Source organism: Herpailurus yagouaroundi, unplaced genomic scaffold (assembly GCF_014898765.1).
Source record: "Herpailurus yagouaroundi ecotype Mexico unplaced genomic scaffold, PumYag 333, whole genome shotgun sequence".
Lineage (NCBI taxonomy): Eukaryota > Metazoa > Chordata > Mammalia > Carnivora > Felidae > Herpailurus > Herpailurus yagouaroundi.
This window is the reverse complement of record NW_024412550.1, coordinates 9906-29196: the sequence shown is the minus strand read 5'-3', so window position 1 is coordinate 29196 and position 19291 is coordinate 9906. Positions and strand designations below refer to the sequence as shown.

The 19291-nt window shown below is 50.9% G+C and overlaps 1 protein-coding gene across 1 annotated transcript; it reads left to right on the top strand.

Annotated features, from left to right (window-relative positions):
- The first annotated feature begins 1233 nt into the window (after positions 1-1233).
- LOC121021870 (T-box transcription factor TBX5-like) lies at positions 1234-15206 on the top strand. Its single transcript, XM_040462547.1, has 3 exons — positions 1234-1294; positions 3762-4139; positions 13001-15206. Exons 1-3 carry the CDS (start codon positions 1234-1236, stop codon positions 13573-13575), a joined length of 1014 nt encoding a protein of 337 aa, XP_040318481.1. The 3' UTR covers positions 13576-15206.
- Positions 15207-19291: the final 4085 nt, after the last annotated feature.

The following is a 19291-nucleotide window of genomic DNA, read 5'->3' as shown; positions in this document are numbered from 1 at the left end:
GCCCCAAGCGCGCTGGATTCCTCACTGCTGCTCTCGAGCTGTAGAGGAAGACAGTTTGTCTTCCCCGCTGCAAGGACGTTAGACGCCGTCTTGTTGCTACTGACCGCGTTCCTTTGGTGCATTGGGGAGCCCGGGGAAAATCCCCCCCCCCCAGCCCCGTGTTGGCGGATTGCCGGCGCTTTCCCCCCTTTGTGTCGACCCCGTACCGATGGAGGGGACGCTTCGCTGTTGCACGCTCCTGTTTTGACACCTGTCAGATGGGCTTGGGGACGTTGCACGGCAGGCACCGAGAGGGAGGTGTTCCTGATTGACGGTGGGGATGATGTCTCAAGCGCCTTGCAGAGAAACAAGCTGTGAGGGACAAGCGGCTGTTGGGATAATGTGGCTCTCCCACTTCTGGGCGTGTCAGTAATCAAAAGCAGGGTTTGGCCTTTGCAGAGAGTTGTTTTGCAAGTTGGCAGCACTGGAGGGGAGAATTCCACGGAGTCCATTGATACATTCTCTTGTAAAATCCCTCGGCCAACATTTTTTGGGAGTTGTTTTCTTTAATTAAAAAAAAAAATAACCTTCCCCACTAAGCAGACCCGAACAGAATTGCCAGCAAGAGTTGACAACTTCTGTAATGTTTTATTATTATTCTAATGTTTCTTCTTCTTCTTCTTCTTTCCATTACGTAGCTGGAACCTCAAAGAGAGGACCGTAAAGCTAATTCTATTCCTTTCAGGGCTCTGGCCCCAGGGGGGAGTTCTGAGTGTTGTGGATGCTCAGGACGGCTCCAGCTTGGGTTCTGAGATGGCCCAGAGCACGGGAGAGCTCCGCCAGGGGACCCCCGGGTGTCGTGAGGGTTCTGTGCCCTCATGGAAACTTGGCGGATGCTCTGCGTCCTCTGCCTGGCTACTCTGACGTGCTTTCGCGTGACAAACAAAGTCCGGGGCCAGGGTGGAGATCATTCCAGCCCCCGAGGGGTAGGAGAAGCGGGCGAGGAATCTTGGGCCCCGGTCCCTGCTCTCCTAAAAGTATACTGTGTTCTGAGAATGGCAAGACACCATCAGGAGCCTGCGGAGAAGTCGTTAGGGGACGCCTGGGGTAGAGTCCTGGTGGTGGGTCTTTCTAGCTCTGTGACCAGGGGCGGCAAGTTGCTTCTTCTCCCAGGGCCTTGGTTTCCTAATCTGTAAAGTGGGGACAAAACCAGTCCCTACTTCCTAAGGGTCACAGAAAGGATGGAGAGGGCCAATGCAGCGCACCCTTCAGAATGTGCTAGATGAAGCGCTCTTTGGACGTGACATGATTTCACGTGAGCTCTTTCAAACGTAGATTTATTTTTATTTTTTTAAGTTTTTAAAAAAATTTTAATTGTTTTTATTAAAAAAAATTTTTTTTTTCCCAACGTTTTTTATTTTATTTTTGGGACAGAGAGAGACAGAGCATGAACGGGGGAGGGGCAGAGAGAGAGGGAGACACAGAATCAGAAACAGGCTCCAGTCTCCGAGCCATCAGCCCAGAGCCTGACGCGGGGCTCGAACTCACGGACCGCAAGATCGTGACCTGGCTGAAGTCGGACGCTTAACCGACTGCGCCACCCAGGCGCCCCTAAAAAAATGTTTTTTAACGTTTATTTATTTTTGAGACAGAGAGAGACAGAGCATGAGCAGGGAAGGGGCAGAGAGAGAGGGAGACACAGAATCGGAAGCAGGCTCCAGGCTCTGAGCCATCAGCACAGAGCCCGATGCGGGGCTCGAACTCACGGACTACGAGATCGTGACCTGAGCTGAAGTCGGACGCTTAACTGACTGAGCCACCCAGGCACCCCAAAAATTTATGTATTTTTGAGAGAGAGAGAGAGAGAGAGAGAGAGAGACAGAGCATGAACGGGGGAGGGGCAGAGAGACACAGAATCGGAAGCAGGCTCCAGGCTCCAAGCTGTCAGCAAAGAGCCCGATGTGGGGCTCGAACTCACAGACTGCGAGATTGTGACCTGATTGAAGTCGGCCGCTTAACCGACTGAGCCACCCAGGCGCCCCTCTTTGAGTTCAGTGAGTATTTATTTCAGTTGCTTTACAGTTGCCGTCACTTTGCAGATCTCGTCGCTCAGAGTGAGGCTAAACGCACTCGGCGAAAAACGGATTGAAAAACGTGATTCGTAAAAGAAGAGTTTGGTTCATGGCAAAAATCACAGCTGAGTTTGGGATTTACTGATACGGTTTTCTTCTCGGGAGGCGGTCACAGCCTGTTTGGTGGCATGGGCCTCTCTGGTGGCCTCGTGAAACTGATGTGTCACTTCTCAGAGTAACACGATTCGACGCATCGTAGCAATTGTGTGGATTGCAGAAGAACACCAGTTGTATTAAAATACAGTGATGAGGGGCGCCTGGGTGGCGCAGTCGGTTAAGCGTCCGACTTCAGCCAGGTCACGATCTCGCGGTCCGTGAGTTCGAACCCCGCATCCGGCTCTGTGCTGACAGCTCGGAGCCTGGGGCCTGCTTTGGATTTTGTGTCTCCCCCTCTCTCTGCCCCTCCCCTGCTCATGCTTTGTCTCTCTCTCTCTCAAAAATAAATCAACATTAAAAAATTAACATTATTTATTTATTAAAATTAAAGAAAGAGTTTTATGTATTTATTTATTTTGAGAGACAGAGAGAGCATGAGCAGGGGAGGGGCAGAGAGAGGGAGAGAGAGAACCCCAGGCAGGCTTGTTGCAGTCAGCATGGACCCCTGGTTGGGGCTCGAACTCACGAACCTTGAGATCGTGAGCTGAGCTGAAATCGAGTCCGACGCTTAACTGACTGAGCCGCCCAGGCGCCCCTCAATTCTCCCTTTTATCGTAGAGCCACCCCTCCTCCCGACTCCTCTGCAGACTCTTCTTCTGACACTCCTCACCTACCCGGCTTCCTGTGGGGCTCCCTCTTTCCCGGGGGGAGGTTCCTGGTGAAATTCCCAAGCTCTTATGAGGAAAGGAGTGGGAATTCCTGGTGTGAAAGCTGAAGGCAAGGGAATGTGGCGCGTGCGAGCCGGACGAGTGTGAGAAACCAGATTCTGAGCACCTGGGAGGGTGCTCTTCGTAGGATGTCACTGGATTTTCTTCTACTCAGTTTCCCCGTGTGACGCCTGAGGCTCAGAGGGGCACACAGTCTATAAGTGATGGGGGGGGGGGCTTTCTCTCTCCTTACTCTCTCAAAACGACCACAGTAATGATGACGGCCGTCATTTGTTGAACGCTCGCTCTGTGCCAGCTACTGTTTCGTCTTTCACACGTATGAATTTCTTTTTTTTCCCTCAATGATCCTTTGAACTGGGGATTTTTACTATCCTTGTTTCACAGATGGGACAACCCAGGCACGGAGGAGAAGTTAAATATGATGTCAGTGGTGACCAGTAGAACAGCTCAAAAGGAAATTGTAAGGCACAGATTAGGGTAGCCGGGGATCGTTCCTGACTACTCTAGAGGGTCAACTACCTTTTTCCTAATGTTGACCAAAGACCTGAGCGCCGTTTTAAACATGGAAACCCAGGAGTTAAGTCTAAGTGACCCCGACTACTCAGCTCTTTTAGCTTTTGAATTCGGGAATTCAAAGACATACGCAACAGATTGAAGTATTTCAAGATGCTGTGTGTTCATTGATCAGGAAGAGGGTTCCTCAGCGGTGGAGCTCATTTAACTTTCAGTATACATACAGAACTATATGTAAACCCACTTGCCTAACGTATAAGGCATGAAAAGTTAGTGCCTAAATATATATGTCTGTTTATTTGATGCACTTGAGTACAAGTGGATCGCTTCACTCATCAAAGACGCCTTTGTTTCTTATGCTGTGACACACTTCTGGTGGATTCTCTGATCCCGTGGCTCAGCCAGCGGGGGGCATCTGTATGGGGGGCACTGATCCACAGTATTTCTCACCTTCTCTCTTTCAGTAAAGAATATCCCGTGGTTCCCAGGAGCACAGTAAGACAGAAAGTAGCCTCCAACCACAGTCCTTTCAGCAGTGAGCCTCGAGCTCTGTCCTCCTCGTCCAACTTGGGGTCCCAGTACCAGTGCGAGAATGGTGTATCCGGCCCCTCCCAGGATCTCCTGCCCCCGCCCAACCCATACCCACTGCCCCAGGAGCACGGCCAGATTTATCACTGCACCAAGAGGAAAGGTGAGTGTGATGCTCCCTGCCTGCCCACCTTGCCTTTCTGTTTTTCCTTCCTTTCCTTGGGGGAAGAAAAGTACACACAACTACATTTGCTTATTTAAAAAACGTAAGCAATATAACAACTCACGGAGGTTGTAAGACACTCAAACCACATCTGTAGAACTTGACATGTCTCCTCCAGTTGTGGCCCCTTCCTTGGGGAAAATGTATTTGAAACGTCCAGTCTTATTTGATTCGTTTACACCCGCACGCGCAAGCACTTAAAAAGGGTTTCGTTTTTGCTTCTAACGGCTGATACTATGCCGTCTGAATATCGCAACTTGCATTTCTTAAACTTGAGACTGTGCCGCGGAGGATCTTTTCCCGAGCCTAGAGCTGCCTCGTGCTTTTTAGTTGCCGAAGGGAGAGCGTTGCCCCCAAAGGGCGAAGCCGCGTCTGCTTTTCCACCCCCACTGGCAGACACGGTGGTCTCTTCCAGCATTTTCGTTGCCTCCCGCGAGCCGTGCTGCAGGGAGCTTTCTTACAGTTGGATGTGCTTTGGTTTATGTGCTACGGTTTCTCTTGGGTGGGTGGATTCTGAGCTCCTCTTCTTGCCTTTCTAGACCCAAACCAACACCCAAAAAAGAAAGAAAGGAGAAAAATCACAACGGGTTGTTTTTCTCTCCTTTGCATTTTGTCTTTAAATCTGGTTTGAACTCTTGTCTGAGACGCTGCGTAGTTTTCTTGGCCGAATGAGAAATGGGGACTTTTCCTGAGTCATCTGAGTCTAGGCCTATCATACCGAAGGGAATTTCTGGTGGAGTATTTTTCGAGCCAGAATCAAAGTGGTTGACATGGGGGGTGGGGGGTGGGGTGTGTGGCTGAGTTCAGCTTTACTGGAACCGTTGCTTGTGTGAGTGGCAGACAGGCACGGTGGGGACAGCGTGGGCAACGGGGCTGGAGGACCCAGGCTCGAGTCTCAGCTCTGCCGCCAGCTTCTTGTGTGGCCTTAGCCAGGTGTCCTGGCGTCTCTGTGCCTCAGTTTCTCGCTTTGTAAATGGTGCCGAGTTCCCGAGAGCACCTGATACTCGGTGAGCACCCGGCAGGTGTTGGCTCTGGTTACGGCTGTCGCTCTAGGAAGTGTGTCCGTGGAGGGGGAGGTGGTAAGGCTCCCGTCCCAGTGAAGCTTCGAGAAAGATACGGGACGGAGGGAACTACATACAATTGGGATGAATCCTACCTTTGCCAGTTGCAAATTTTTATGATTAGGGGCAAGTTACTTAACTGTTCTGAGCCTTATTTTTTCTAATCTATAGATTTGGGCTCACGTTTAGACCTATAGGCTTGGTGTGAGGATGTCATGAAATTGGGCTTGTTGTATATATATATATATATATATATATATATATATATTGTTTAAGTTTTATTTTATTTATTTGAGAGAGACAGAGACCGTGCAAGTGGGGGAGGGGCAGAGAGAGAGGGAGACACAGAATCCAAAGCAGGCTCCAGGCTCCGGGCTGTCGGCACAGAGCCCGACGCGGGGCTCGAACTCACGGACTTCGAGATCGTGACCCGAGCCGAAGTCGGACGTTTAACCGACTGAGCCACCCAGGCGTCCCTCGTGCTTGTCATATTTAGCACAAGGTGGACCCAATAAGCAGTCACTGGTTTGCTCCGGCGGGCCCAGTGTGGCCTGGATGTGTCTCTCAGCCTCAGTAGCCAACTCAACGCCTTTGGAATTCCAGTGCCCAGTGTCTGGAACATCTGAAAAAAATATATATATATATATACCAACTCACTAACAACTGATGGAAACAGATGCTTTGGCAGTGTTCTGTGAGCCGAGGTTACTTGAGGAGAGTCGCACGGTTTGACTATTGGACGTGTACCGATCTCGCAGTTTGACGGAGAGAGAGGCCGTCGTTGGTTCAAGCCCGGGGCTGGGGTGCTGATCCGGGTGAGGCTGTTTTCCAGGCTGACCCTGAAGCCCATCCACGCTCCTTGGATCCCGAAGGGTGGAACAATGATACCACCCCAACAGACCCCCTGGCCCGGCTCCCAGCGTGTCCGCTGCTGCGTGGCCTGGAGACCAGATGCGTGCAAAAATGTCTGCCTCTCCAGGCCCCAGCAGGGGTTGAGGATGTCACCTGGGCCACAGGATCCTGCACAGAGATCCTGTCCTGTGTTCCGTGTAAGGGTGCCCCGCCCAGGCTCTCCACCACGACCTTTCAGCAACGCTGCTAGGTAGGTGCGGTTATTCACCCGCTTTACAGGTGGGGAAACTGAGGCCCGGAAAGGTAAACGCACGTGCCAAAGGCTCCCGGGGGGGGGCAGAATTTGAACTCATGCCTGGTCAGCAGTATCAGCTACGATCTCAAAACGCCATCCTCCGCTAGAGACCCGTCTCGAGACCGAGACTGGGTCAGACACACGGATGAAGAGCTCACCGGGTTTGAATTAGGGAGTCGTGTCGATTAAATTAATGCCAGACCAGAAGAAGGGGAGGAAGAAGTTAAAAAGAATCAAGGCACTTCTGTAAGGCTCGATATTTACAGCAGCATCCGTGTCAATGCTTTTTCTCCTGGAGGCGGCGGGGGAGAGTCGGAAGGCTTTGAATGCCGGGGGGAATGGACCCCCTCCCGTGATGGGAGCAGGTGACCCGCACAGGGCACTCGGCGGGTCCTCAGGTGAGCTCAGGGTCAGCTTGAGATGGCCACGGGCGAAGCCAGTGGGGTGGCGACCAGTCTGTGGCAGGAGGTCACAGCAGCTGACGCTCTCCGGCTGCGGGCAAACCCCCCGCTTTCTCAGCCCTAACTCCCTCTTCTGCGAAACGAGGAGTGTGATAACAGCACCTCCCCCGTAGGGTTGCGGTGAGATGGAACGAGATGGTCTAAGGGCTCAGTGCCCGTTAGCTGGCCGCCGCTCTGCGCTTCTGAAGCTCACGGTGGCGAGGGGGTCGGATGTCGTCCCGCGTGGTGACATAACTGATGACCACGGTGGGCTAATGCTGCACAGGAGATCTGCAAAGTGCTGGTGCCTGTGAAGCGGGCGTGGGGGGCGGGGGGGGGGGCCGGGAAACCTCTGCCCTTCTCACCCCCCGCCACCCCCCCAAAAGGGAGCTCCCAGGGACAGCATTCCAGCCAAGCTCTGTCTGTCCTGCGTGCCTCGGAGACGACAAAAAGCAATTCATCATCAGCCTCCATTGTAAGGTGATAAGGAATCAGCCAGGTTTCCTTCCAGTTTGGGAGTCCCGCGAAGTGGTGACTCCATGGGTGGCTTTCCCCGCCCCACCCCCCACCCCCCGCCCCCGGCCCCCCACCCCCGGCCCCCTGCCTGTCCCACTATCTGACTTCCCTTCATTGTCTGTCTCCTTTCCAACGAGCCCAGGAGGCAGGCCCAATGAAATGTCAAAGGGCCAGGCCGGCCGGAGGGCTTCTTGTGTTTGGACCCAGCTGTCTCCCAACTATCTCTCCCGATGGATGGAACCAAAAGCGCTGGGAAGGTCTTTTATCAACGCCACTCAATCAAATCCAGGACCCCGGGGCCTGGGAGAACACTTGTCTGTCTCTTGTTCCCCCTCCCACCCTGACCGCCCCCCCCCCCCCCACCGCCTTCCCACATTTAGATATCAGAGGCAACCCAAATAAAGATTTAAAGCAAAGCCATATACTGCCTTGGCCCTTCAAAGGCAAGTCAGAGGTGGGAGGAAGGGCGGGGAATATAGTTTTGCAGGGTGCATTTTGTCGGCGCTGTGGGCTTTTTCGAGGAATTTCACATCGCTTCCTTCCTTGGACCCGCGCTGTAGCCCCTGAGCGGGGAGGGGGCTCAACATTTTGCAGGGTCAACAGGGGACCAAGAGGTTGGGTTCGCTTCCCAAGGTCACGGGGCTGGTGAGTGGCAGATCGGGGATGCATTCGTCAAAGAAATATCGGTTGAGCTCTTACTGTGTCCGGGCACTGTGCTGAATAGGGGGGATAAGCCGGGGTGGGGGGGCAAGGTGGCCGGGGTCCCTGCTCTCCCGAAACCTGTACTCTCATTGGGGAGACAGATAGTAATCAAGTGGATGAATTTATGATTTTCAGGTGGTGGTTAAGTGAGGGGCAGACTGGGGTCTTTTGGTTCCCAGTTGACGATCTCCCTACAGTACCATTCCAGTCCTTTCCACGTTGGGCTAAGAGCTAACATTACGGGTACACGCACCATTCTTCATCCATCCATCTGTCCATCCATCCGTCCAACCACCCACCCATCTATACCCATCCATCCACCCACCCATCCATCCAGGTCAAGGTTACCACCCTTTCGTATTTTCTGAACACAGCGGGTTTCGTGAAAGCCGAAAGGCTAAGCCCTCTGAAAGAGCACGGTTTTGTGACCCGGAGGGACTGAACTATAGTTCCGCTTCTGACTTGCTAAAGGTCACTCAGCCGAGTGGCTGGTGACCATGGTCTTTTGTCTGAGTGAACCCAGTCAGCGAGGGAAGTGACCTGTTTGGGAATAGTGACAAATGTCCTTAACGGGAATAGCGATTTCAAAGCAGGCCTGTGGGTATTCCGGCTCGAATCCACCCAGACACCCTCCAGCATGGGACAGCCTTCCCAGTAGACCCGTCGTCCCTGGACAGCTAAGATTTGAACACGTGATGGGCAAGGAATATAGAAACCAAAGCACACTTCTTACGTGCATTCCTACAACAAAGTTAAGTATTAGCCTCCTATATAGTCAAAAACGGAAATTGGAATGGTAGAGTGGTTTGCCCAAGGTCACATAGCCGAGGGAGAGTCAGAGACATGACCGCGCCCTAAAATCTGTGATCTGGATTTATCATCAAAGCCACGTGGTCCAGAATCAAAAGCCGCTAGAAAGACTGCAAGGGGCCGGGGATTTTCGCGGGGCAATGAGGTGATGGTGCTCAGCATCCCGTAAGAGCTTTCCCGTAATTCAGGAGACACAGCGGGGTTCAGGACAGGTGGACTACGACTGAGCATTCTTGTTCTTCAACTTCCTGAACCTGAGCTGTTGGACCCGTCTCACGGAAGACTTGATGGCTGACTACAGCGCGTTCCCGGGCCGTGGAAAGTAGGCTTGGCTGGGAAAGAGGTCTTTGCAGTTGACCGGTTGGTTATCAGGCTCCCAAGAAAGAGAAGGAAATCAAGCCGCAACCCAAAAGGACACAGGGATCACATCCAAACCATTTATCGCGACCCACTTGAAATCTGGATCCGTGCTTCGGAATTTCTTGACAATGTGATGAGGTCCAAGAGGAATGTGAGAATGTTCAGGACCCACTTTCGTGAACAAGCCAGCGTTTTGCTTTTCCTTAGGACTCTGCATCAGATCTTTGGGTTATTAAAGACTGGAATGTGTAATTTTACGATTTTCCAAAATGTGCCTCGGCCTTTTTCATATTATTCTTCCTTTTTTTCTACTTGTAACAAATCTGGAAGGGGATCAGAAACTCGGGAATGGTTAGTTTGCCTTGTTTTTTTTTCTCTTGCCAAGGGTACCCTGCAGCTGTACTTTTTATTATTGAAAACGGGAACGCCCTGGTTAAATGGAAAACCCAAAGGTTATGACTCTAGCAACAATGGAAACATTCAGATTTATGGATCCGGCGGCGGGGGTGGGGGTGGGGTTGGAAGGAAGCACGGAGGCACGATGGGACCAAGGGAGGAGGTGGGGAGGACAGAAAAGGTTGCGTGTAACAATGTCTTCAAGATGCCAGAGAGATGCCCCGTGGAAAGGTGAGAAATGTGGCCACCGGCTCATCTGGATGGCTTCGAACATTCGGATGGTTGGCATGATGTAGACGAAGCACCTGGAAGAGCGGCCGCATTTTTTTCCTTTCTTTTGGACACAGGCGTGGGCGTCCTCTGGGGCCCAGATGTGTCCCAGAAAGAGTCTAGCTAACAATTAACGCGCTTGCTGTGAGGCGGGTACGATCCCAGCGTAGATGTGTTTTGATTGGGGAGATTTTTTTTTTTTTTTTTTTTTTTTTTTTTTTACTTACCTGTGAGGGTCACTCCCGAGCTTGATACCAGGGCAAGTGTTTGGTGGAACCTAAACTCAGGCCATCCTATCCGAGTTGGGGAGCTGTTTTAAAATCCAGTGCAAAACCAAAGGACTCCCTGTGGGGTGAATGAGTCACTTGGAGCTTTCTAGCAAGGACCACCCCCCGTGCACAGGCTCACAGGCTGTTAGCCTCCCACCTTCGCTGTTCAGGGTGGGCTGGAGAGGGCCCCCCCCACCCCCACCATGTGCGCTGAGCAGGACCATGACTGTTTATTGACCTCTCTATCCACCCACCGCCTGGCACTTGGTAGGGGCTCAGGACGTCTCTGTTGGATGACTGGGTGAGTGGCCTTGGATATGAGAAATCTGGAGCGCTGGAAGCAAGGTGTGGTTGGCAAAGGAAGCCAGACCTGACCTCGAGTCCAGCCTCTGCCCCTTCCCTGCGTGACCTCGGGAAGGTCACTTCACCAAGCTTCGGTTTCTGCCGCTGAGACAGGCTGGAGCAGCCATCTTGAAGAATTACTGAGAGATTAGGGTAAGGTCACTTAGGAGGTGCTACATAAATAATAACTCGTATCTCCTCCCATTTTGTTCTTCGCCCTCCCCGCCAGGCCGTCGGCCATCACAGTGAGGGGGAGGAATGTTCCAGTATTTATTTCTTCTTCACACCCCGCAACGACAGACTTCTTTCTTTCTTTTCTTTCTTTCTTTCTTTCTTTCCTTTTCTTTTCTTTTCTTTCTTTTTTTAACATTTAATTTTGAGAGAGAGAGAGACAGAACATGAGCAAGGAAGGACAGAGAGAGAGAGGGAGACACAGAATCCGAAACAGGCTCCAGGCTCCGAGCTGTCAGCACAGAGCCCGACGCGGGGCTCGAACCCACGAACCGTGAGGTCACGACCTGAGCCGAAGTCGGACGCTTAGCCGACTGAGCCGCCCAGGCGCCCCACGACAGACAGATTTCTTAACATTTATTGATTTGAAAGAGATTGGAAGATGAGGACGGAAAATCTCCGGGCTGGGGGCTGAAATTCCAGCTAAGGAACGAATGAATCTGTGTTGGGGTTTACACCTTGGTAGAAGTTCTCAAATATTGCCTCCCTAAAGGAAACACCTGGAGGCGTGTTAATCTACATCAGGTCTGCCGAGGGACCAACTGGTGGTGTTACCGTTGCAACAAGAGCTGCTCTTGACGAAAGCTATCGGGAGATTTACATGCTTGATTTTATTTAATTCTTAGCTGCCTGGTGAGGTAAATAGCATTAACTCGGATTCAGAGACGCCAAAAACGAGTCTCCGAGAGGGCAGACGCCCTGCTGGTGTCACACAGGCATTAAGCAGAAGAACGAGATCGAAACTCACATACGTCTCCGCTCCTTAACTCGGGGTCTGGATTTTAGGGGATCCGTGAGCTCCGCAAACTGCACGCGAAGCTGTGCCAGGCACGTGCCGTTTTCCAAACTTTGTATTTCAGTGGGTATTTCCAGGGCACAGCCCCGCACTTTTGTTCCCAAACGAGGCAGTGACCCCAGAGTCACGAAGGGAGACCCTCTTCCAGGGACACAAGTACCTCCACTGCCCTACGCCGGGGACTAGTGTCTGGGGAAAGGAGTGGACTGACGTTACGTTGTACCAGCTCTGCAGATGTTAACTGAGCCTTGCTCACGGAGGCATCGGGAGAGGAGCTGGGGCGGCGTCCGAGCGCCCAGCCGTGTGTGCACGACGTGTCCATCTGTCCTTCCCATCTGTCGCACGGGTATTTTAGCGCATGGCTTTTTGGGTAGCGTAGTACCGCAGGGCAGAGACTTGCAGTAAGCTCCCTTGAATTGCAACCCTCGCTCCCCTGTTGATCAGCCACGCGCGTGAGGCCTCGGGCGAGTTTCCGAACCTCTGTGTGCTTCCTTTTTGCCATCTGCAGCATGAGGATAATCCCAGAACCCACGTCACGGGGTACCTTCCGGAGACAGCTTGGAACAGCACCAGGCAGGGGAAACGCTGCTGGCGTTTGTTTTTACTGTTGTTGTTGACGGTGTTATTACTGTTTTGCGCACGCAGAATGTACCGGAATCTGGGAATATCGTGATGGGTAGGACAGTGTCCCGCCTTCATGGAACATACGTGCCGGAGCGGAGGGAAGGAAAGAGTGATAGTTGTTACTTATTGGGTGTTTTTTTTTTTTTCTTTCTTGTACCAAGCTCTGGACTAAGTTGCTTAATCTGTATTTTTCCGTCTCTTTCTCAACACCTCCCTTCACCATGAAAAGTGGAAAAGTAGAAGCGTGTCGTTACTGTCCTTTCCATGTTATAGATGAAACTGAGCTCAGAAAGGTCAGCCTGTTTGCTCGAGGTCTCTACCCTCTTTATTTTGTTTTATTTTATTTTATTTTATTTTATTTTATTTTATTTTATTTTATTTTATCATTCTTATTTACTTAAAACAATTTACTTAATGTTTATTTATTTTTGAGAGGGAGAGAGAGAGACGGACTCCGAAGCAGGCTCCAGGCTCCGAGCTGTCAGCCCAGAGCCCAATGCGGGGCTCGAACTCATGGACTGTGAGATCGTGACCTGAGCCGAAGTCGGACGCTTAACCGACTGAGCCACCCAGGCGCCTCCCCTCCCTCTTTTCTTTTTTCTTTCCTTTTCTTTTCTTCCTTTCCTTTCCTTTCCTTTCCTTTCCTTTCCTTTCCTTGTCTTTTCTTTTCTTTTCTTTCTTTTCTTTCTTTTTTTTTTTTTTAATCAGAGAGGAGGTTGGAGCTGAGTCTCCCGGACTTGATTCTTCACGCCTTGGGCCCGAGGTCCCCCTCCGCCTTCAGAATGAGGGGTGGCTGGTCCCGGGGCCTCACTGGTCTCTCTCCTCCTGTCTTAGCAGATGAAGAATGTTCTACCACGGACCACCCGTATAAGAAGCCCTACATGGAGACGTCGCCCAGCCCCGAGGACCCTTTCTACCGCTCCGGCTACCCCCAGCAGCAGGCCCTGAGTGCCTCCTACAGGACAGAGTCGGCCCAGCGGCACGCCTGCATGTATGCCAGCTCCGTGCCCCCCAGCGAGCCGGTGCCCAGCCTGGAGGACATCAGCTGCAACACGTGGTCCGGCATGCCTTCCTACAGCAGCTGCACGGTCACCACGGTGCAGCCCATGGACCGGCTGCCCTACCAGCCCTTCTCTCCTCACTTCACCTCGGGGCCCCTGGTCCCCCGGCTGGCTGGCGTGGCCAACCACGGCTCCCCGCAGCTCGCAGAGGGAATGTTCCAGCACCAGCCCTCCGCGGCCCACCAGCCCGCGGTCAGGCAGTGCGGACCTCAGACTGGCCTCCAGTCCCCCGGCGGCCTTCAGCCGTCCGAGTTCCTGTATCCTCACGGCGTGCCGAGGACCCTGTCCCCACATCAGTACCACCCTGTGCACGGGGTTGGCATGGTGCCAGAGTGGAGTGAGAACAGCTAAAGGGAGGGCTGCTTCGTCACAGACGTTGGCCGGGGAGAGAGAGCGAGAGAGAGAGAGAGAGAGAGAGAGAGCGCGGGAGACAGACGGAAGCAGAGAGGACCCCCGCGGGAGGCGTTTCTCCTCCGCAGTGTTCACGTCTGCCCTCGAGAGCCCTGGACGCTGATCCAATCAGTAGCTCGGAACCACAATTCAAAAAAGGTGACTTTGTTGTTTCAACACTTAAAAAAAAAAAAAAAAAAAAAAAAGACAAAAAAAAAAACCAAACCAAAAAAAAACCAAGATGCACCCCACCTGCCACGACCACTCCACGCGTCGGCCGGCCATGTTCACGCCTCCTCCGGGAGTCCTCCGTGATTCCTTCTTTTGGCCTCCAAAGGCCTTTGCCTTATCGAGGGTTTTAGCCTAAAGGTGTGGCTGGAGTCTTTCCTGTCTCAGTGTTAATGTTGACGTTGTTATATAATAAATAATAATATATTTTTTCTTTCAATTTTCTTAATGGGACCCAGTCCCTTATGGGGGGGGGGCGCCCCGCGAGGTCTGAGGCAAGTGTGTTTCCTACATGTACTTGTGGGGGTTCCCCTCACGTACACCACGGCCGGAACCGGAGATTCGCCACCCTGCCCTTGACTAAGAAATTACCTACCTCTGCCACGTGATGTTCTCAAGAAAGTTCCCTACGTCCTGGCCTTTGTCCGACTTTTCCCACCTTGCCGGGCCTCGCGGAGCCCCGCTTGGCCCTTCTTTACCAGCGGGGTCAGCATAGCGTTGCACTCCGTCTGGCCTCCTATCTTACTCAGCCCTCCCGTCGTCCCAGCTCTGTGTCTTTCCAGCCGTCTGTCGCTAAGACGTGGCCTATAGCTTCCCGACCGGAAAGCTTGCTTTGAAAAACTTAAAAAGCCTTGGGTTACACGCGGGCAGAACTGTGATAAGCCAGGAGCAAGCTCTGTGCCGACAAGCGTTGCAAAAAGGCCAAAGCAAATATTCGTCCTGATAAAACACAAAGCCAGCCCCAAGCTTCCAAATGTCCGTCACCGTGGCCGGCGACCCGGCCCGGACGCCACGCGAGGCCCGCCGTTCCTAGAGAAAGGGTGAGACGTGCTCGCCGATTGGTTTTCTCCAAAGCGATCATACCAACGCCAGATGCCGACACCAAACTGTGGTTATTGAAAGCAGAAAACAGTATTAAAAAAAAAAAAAATAAGCGTGTAAGTAAAATGTTATTGCAGGGTTCTTCAGATGTAATATTTTACTGGTACTATTTATTTATAAATAGGAATTCTAATTAAGTAATAACATGAAATGAAATCCAGCATGGGAGCTGGCCAAGAGCTTTTAATTTTATGAATACTCAAAACCAAGTTTGCGTTTTTTTTTTTTTTTCTTTTGAATGTGCTTTGCTTTCTTGATTAAAAAAAATTTTTTTTTTTTAAACTGACCCTAATAAAGAGAACAGGGTAATATGTGAGGCTAAGTATGTCCAAGTATGAGCGAGTGTGTATGTTTGTACGTGAGTGTCTTCATGCGATCACGTCTTTTAATGTTGCTACGGGGGTGGGGTGAGAATTAAGTAACCATTTCGTGTATTTGTGCGCCAATTAATGCCTAATAAATACCATGTGCTTAAAAAAGTATAAGGGACTTGGATCCCCCCTTTTATTTTCCTTGTTCTTTCTGCTGATTGAATAGAGGGGAAGTTAGGTGGAAGAAATAGGAAGAAGTTCTCTTGCAGGTGCGTTTTTCGTCCCGTTTTCTTTGTCCGAGTGTGGTGGAGCTGTGAATATATTTCTCCACTGGCCTGTGTCCCTGGAATGGAGTTAATTGATTTTCACTGAATTCGTGCCGGCATCGGACAAGAAAAACCGTCAGGAATCTCAACTGATCAAAAGATGTATCGGTCGTACCACACAGAACACCCCGTGCTGGAGTTTTCTGAAGGATCTCTTTCTTTGACCTTAGTTGTTGGAAGTGAGTGGTCTGGAGGTCCCGATGCAAGCGACCTTGTGGGCCTTCCACGGATATTTATTTTCAACGCACACATTGAGGATTTGTGAGTTCTTCCTGTAGAATACCTATAAGGCAGAACAGAGCTATAAACTTGTGAGTGAATTCATGGCACGATGTTTAAAAACGTTTATAATTTCCGTGCCTGCGCCTTTCAAATGATCAAGAACCATCAAAGAGATCACATCCCCTTGCAACAGGAACAATTAGATTGTTGATGACAAATTATTCATTTAATCATACTCCCCGCCCCCAACCTTTCCTAGGCAGAGAACTCCCAAGAAGCGTGAATTAATTATACAGAAATGACAATTCAGCTTCTTTTAGGTACAGTGGAGAAACTAGGTCAGTGGCATTCGTGTCCCTGCAGAGAATGAATTAGTGAAGTTTCGCCGAATAAATTCTGATTGTGCTCTAAATAGGTATTTCTTCTGAAGAAAGAAAGAAAGAAAAAAAAAAAGGTTGCGTTTGGAAAAATTAGCTTCCCAAACTAATTCCCCAACTGTACAAGGCAGGCAGTCAGTCTTATTTCTTCCCAAGAAGGTCACAAGAGTACTGAATTAACACCACCACCCCCCTCTCTGGGCACAGCACTCAAATAGTTGCTGGCGTTGGAAAATCACTAAAAACATGTTCAGGGCAAGTTTCATAAATCAGAGAAGGGACATCTCATTCCATAACGGATGCAAGTGAACTGCTTTGGGTTCCAAACAATGGTTACCAAGGATCTTCTCACCGAATTGGTAGGGTTAAGGTTGTCCTATCTAAATATTCGTGTAGTTTTATCATTATGTAGATGTCAGGAGACACGATGTAAATTGCTCCGTTCCTGTAATGTATTTGGTGGATACTTGCTCTGGACTGGACATGTGCATTTGCTGCAATTATTGTTCGCAGTAGTGAACAAGATGATAGGTTGTATCCTTCTGGAACTTCCGGTCTAGTGAGCGAAACAGCCCTTAGGTGATCATCTGCAAAATCAGTGGATTGCAGAGGCAGGACGACCGATGAAGGCAGCATGCGTGAGGTCACAAAAGGGTAAGATGAGGGGTCCTAACTCGGTCTGGAGGAGGTGACTTCTGAGCAGAGCCCTGAACGCCGCGTGGGAATTAACCAGGTAAAAAGTTGGGAGGAGGAGCATTTCAGGCAGAGGAGACTTCTGGCTTGTGCAAAGGTCCTGAGGCAGAAATGGCGATGAAGGAAGGGTGGGATCATGAGTGGGTAGTGATGACCTTCTTTATATTCATTAATTCAACGAGCATTTGCTAAGGTCCCACCCTATGTGGTAGACACCCCTCCTCGTTGAGCGCCTACTCATGGTGGTAGGCTCTTTTCCAGCTAGTTCCCAGAGGACAGTCTCGATCTGTGAGCTGGTGGGGCTTCCTTGTACTTGAGCGAGGAGTGGGACAGCGTCCTCCTGGCTTTCTGGTCCAACACGGGGTATGTGAGCGTGGGACTCAAAGTTCTGGGATCACCGGAAGGATCGCCAGGACTTGCAGAGATTCAGAACGTTAGTATTCTTGAGCTCAGAGAGGTTGGGAACACCCCCCAGCCTCACTGCTCGTGTGTGGCCGAGCTCAGCAGGGACCCTCAGTTTACCCGAGCCTCAGCTGCCTCGTTCACTGAAAGGGGATAAGGGCACCTGCCTCAAAGGACTGTTGTGAACTTTAAGTGGGTGGTATCTATAGAAATGTCCAGTAAAGTACTTACTGTAGTAGGTGCTAAATAAATGCCTGCAAAGACCGACTTCCCTCAATGAAATGCAAGTGAGACGTAACTTTTATTCATTGAGTTAGCAAATGTATGTTTAGCGAACAATGATACCGATTTTCTAATGAGAAGATAAGAAATCCCAGAAACTGTTGGCTGGAATGAACATGGATAAATCTCTTTTTTTAAAGTTAATTAATTTATTTATTTAGAGAGAGAGAGACAGAACCAGTGGGGAAGGGGCAGAGAGACCGAGGAGCTGAAGCAGGCTCAGAGCTGACAGCACAGAGCTGGACGCGGGGCTCGAACTCACAAACCATGAGATCATGACCTGAGCCGAAGTCGGATGCTTAACTGAGCCACCCAGGCACCACCACCCCCCCCAAAATAGATACACCTTTTAAGAGGGGAACTTGGCAAACTATATCAGAAGCCCTAAAATTGTGCCAATCAGTTAATCTGATGATTCCACTTTGAGGAATTTGGTCCTAAGGAAGTAATCGGGAATGTGCATCGTACTTATTTTCTGGGACGTTCATCATGATTTTTTAAAATTCTGCAAAACTGGAGGGGCGCCTGGGTGGCTCAGTAGGTTGAGGTCTGACTTCGGTTCAGGTCATGATCTCACGGTTGGCGAATTCAAGCCCTATATGGGGCTCTCTGCTGTCAGCACAGAGCCCGCTTCGGATCCTCTGTCCCCTTCTCTGCCCCTCCTCCGCTGGCTCTCTCTCTCTCTCTCTCTCTCTCTCTCAAAAGGAAATAAATAAATAAAAAAAAAATCCTGCAAAACTGGAGACAGCCTTATTATCCACTAATATAGTCAGTGCGGGTTAAATAAATTAGCGTACGTCTACACAATGGAATACCACATGGCTTATTTTAAAAAAACACATTTGTCGGGGCGCCTGGGTGGCTCAGTCGGTTGAGCGTCCCGCTTTGGCTCAGGTCATGATCTCACGGTTTATGAGTTCGAGCCCCGCGTCGGGCTCGGTGCTCACAGCTCGGAGCCTGGAGCCTGCTTCGGATTCTGTGTCTCCCTCTCTCTGCCCCAAGGGGTATTTAAGATACATCGGAAGTCAAAGACGCTGACGACAACTGCCATGCCCAGCGGCTTCTCGGTCGTCTTGAATGCAACGGCCTTCATTCAAGCATAGAGGGGAACGGAAACCACTGTTCGTGTGCACGACACAGGATTGTGAGTGCCTACGTTTTCTTTGTGTTTTCGGATACGTCTCCGTTCTCCTGTGTGACGAAGACGAATTATCTTTGCAACTGGGAACAGAACTAGTGAAATAAAATCTAGTTTCTTTGGGGGCGCATTGTCCAATCAAGTTTGTGAGGAAGGCGGGGCACCTGGTGTCTGTGTGCTTCGAGGGCGAAGGGGCTGGAGATCCGTCGAGGAGTGCCCTTGGCCCGGTCGGTGACAGAGCTGGACGCCGGTCCCAGTCGGCCGACTGCTAGTCACGGAACATTCTACCTCCGAGACAAGGAGACACCTGGGTGCTTCTCTGTTGCCGCTTTCTGGGGTTGGCCCTTGCTGGCTTGTTCCTCTTGGTGGGGTAGGATGTTGTCTGGTCCGAATTATTATTCGCTTGTTAACAAATACAGCACACACATGCACACGCGCACACACACGCACACAATATACACATATACAAACACGTGCGCGACATATACATACGAACACACACAGGCCGTTGTGAGAATCGCACCTTTGTTCCCTACCTGACCTGGCTCATAAAAGTCACCTTGCCGCTTACTGCTTCCGTGACCTTGCGCAAGTCACTTAACCTCTTTGACCCTCCATTTAATCATCTGCGGCACGAGGATAAGGGTACGTTCCCCCCCCCCCCCCCCCCCCCCGGGACGTTCGAGCCAGCGTTCAGTGGGACAGTGGGTATCGAGGGTGCTGGGCACAGAGCCCCGTGTAAGGCAATGGCTGTCAGCTGATAAAAAGATGAATTAGTATTGATTATCCTCATTGCTATTAGCCCCTCTCCTCCCC

Coding starts and splice junctions, on each gene's coding strand:
- LOC121021870 (XM_040462547.1), top strand. CDS start 1,234: ATGCAGCGCACCCTTCAGAATGTGCTAGATGAAGCGCTCTTTGGACGT. Junction 1,295..3,761: donor TGGACGTGACATGATTTCAC/GTGAGCTCTTTC, acceptor GATGCACTTGAG/TACAAGTGGATCGCTTCACT. Junction 4,140..13,000: donor TCACTGCACCAAGAGGAAAG/GTGAGTGTGATG, acceptor CTGTCTTAGCAG/ATGAAGAATGTTCTACCACG.